General features: G+C 46.0%; 1 protein-coding gene across 1 annotated transcript; it reads left to right on the top strand.

Moving 5' to 3' along the window:
- On the top strand, positions 1 to 1634 carry LOC141020633 (F-box/kelch-repeat protein At3g23880-like). The gene is made up of 2 exons (XM_073498043.1): positions 1 to 161; positions 258 to 1634. Exon 2 carries the CDS (start codon positions 260 to 262, stop codon positions 1043 to 1045), a length of 786 nt encoding a protein of 261 aa, XP_073354144.1. The 5' UTR covers positions 1 to 161; positions 258 to 259; the 3' UTR covers positions 1046 to 1634.
- Positions 1635 to 2170: the final 536 nt, after the last annotated feature.

Here is a 2170-nt window from a genome sequence, read left to right as displayed (position 1 = left end):
GGGAAATTCGGAAGTTCGGGACACTTCGCATTCGAGCCCTTGCTGTCCCAAAGGCCTAAACCAAACCCTAGACCAGTGCGACGGCCATCGATTCACCGCCGGCCGTTTTCCCCTCCAACATCTCGTCTTCAGTGATTGACTGCTCGCCGCCACCTCTCTCGGTAAGACCAATTCCTTCGTCTACTCGGCACACAACCTCATCTGAACCCATCATCGATTTGGTTCTCTCGCTTGCTCACGAGATCTACTTACCGCAGCGATGTCGTCCTCGAAGCCGCGCCCCGCCGCCTCCAGCTCCGGCGACCTGCCCGCGGACGCTCTGTACGAGGTCCTCCTCCGCATCCCGGCCAAGGACCTCTGCCGCCTCCGCGCCGTCTGCCCCTCCTGGCGCGCCCTCACCTCCGACCCATTCTTCATCGCGGCGCACATGTGCCGCCACCACACGGCGCCCCCGCTCCTCGCCATTGCCTACCGCGACGACGGTGAGGTCAACGGCGTTGAGATTTCGAATATTTTTGGCAATTTGGTGAAGCGGATACCAATCACCGAGTATGAAATTGTTCTGGTGAACAAGTCATCGGGCGATGCGGTAGGCCAGATCTCAAGCAAGGGCGATAGCATCCGTGTTGTACGCGCACAGCTAGATCTCGTCTGCTTCAACTGGATTTCCTACTCTCGGGCTTTTTGGGTGTTGAACCCAGCCACTGGAGCTACCATCACCTTGCCGTCTGATTTCTCAGAGGAATTGGTGAATGAGCTAGAGGTGGAGGGAATAAATAAATGGCGCTCCCAAGTCCACTCGTGTGCATTTGGGCAGGTCTCCTCTACCAAAGAGTACAAGGCACTCCGCATCTCTACAATTGGTGACAGAAAGGTATGTGAGATTATCACCTTTAATGACATGAACCAAGGAAACTGGAGGAGAAAGCAGGACCCTCCGACCCATATCTGTGCCGGTCGCAAGATGAGATGTGTGGTCGTCAATGGTTATAACCCCAGTTTCAAAGTATGTGGAATAAAAGTCCATCAAGAAGTACACCTTTAATGACAGAAGAGTGGGGTGTTGTACATGGTCCACAACAGGTGCAGAGGTTTGTGCAGGAGAACGGTTACAGTCCCATATCATTGGCTGAATTGAATGGCTGTTTAGTTATGGTTCACAATATTCTTCACATATCTATGGACTTTTGGTTTTTGACAGATATTAAGGAATGTATCTGGGTTAAGAAATACAGCATGCCATCACATGTTGCTAGGCCTTGTAGGTATCCTTTCCTGATGTTAGATGATGGGAGGATCTTTTTCAGTGAAGAGCATTATCTACAATGTATCCTTGGTAACGGAGAGCCAGGGGAGGTATTTCTGCGAAGTCATGATCCAAGAAATGACACCTATTCCGATTCGCTCAAACTGAGAGATTCCAAAGCCATTGGTATTTATACGGGAAGCCTGCTGAGTTTATAGAGTAGCTATTATCGATGAGGGGAATAATGTATCATGGCAGTTGCTGTTAGTTACCTTGTGTGAACAACCAGTGAGACAATGTACTGATGCATGTTCTGATGAAATAGTACTTTTGTGCCTTCAAAGTTTATTATGTCTGAATATATTTATAGAAGTGGATTTTCCAGTTTTGTGTTCGCTCCATTATGCATCCCAATTTTAGGAGTTCAACTAATTTGTTACTATATATAACTATTATGTTCAGTTGGTAATAAACAAGCTTTTGAATATGGTGTTTGAGAATATATGACGCTCCTCCGAGTGTAGCATATGACTATAGGAATGCATAATTTGTTCCTTTCTTTGTACAAATAATTATTTGCTTGGTAAAGTCATGCACAGTAACATGTTCCATTAAAGTGATCTTTACCTTGATAGAATATGATGTTTCATGCTCGCTGACCAAAGTATCAAGCTGCAAGTTATAGTAGGTTCCTTCACAGTTGCTTGAAAACAAAACAACGCTATTTAGTGTACATTGGTGACACTGAATCACATTGTTTGTTTCACTATCATTCTTCCATCTTGATGCTGCTTTCTTTTGCCACCATTATTTTACTGTATTTTGTGCTTGTAGCCTGCTCCAATTTTGAAGTGGCAAAAAGTAACGATGAATTGATCTGCTACTCTTAGCTAGGAATCCAGGACACTGTGAAAGGAAGTTCGT

The sequence above is a fragment of the Aegilops tauschii genome, chromosome 5, assembly GCF_002575655.3.
Source record: "Aegilops tauschii subsp. strangulata cultivar AL8/78 chromosome 5, Aet v6.0, whole genome shotgun sequence".
Lineage (NCBI taxonomy): Eukaryota > Viridiplantae > Streptophyta > Magnoliopsida > Poales > Poaceae > Aegilops > Aegilops tauschii.
This window is presented reverse-complemented; position numbering and strand designations above follow the sequence as displayed.

Coding starts and splice junctions, on each gene's coding strand:
- LOC141020633 (XM_073498043.1), top strand. CDS start 260: ATGTCGTCCTCGAAGCCGCGCCCCGCCGCCTCCAGCTCCGGCGACCTG.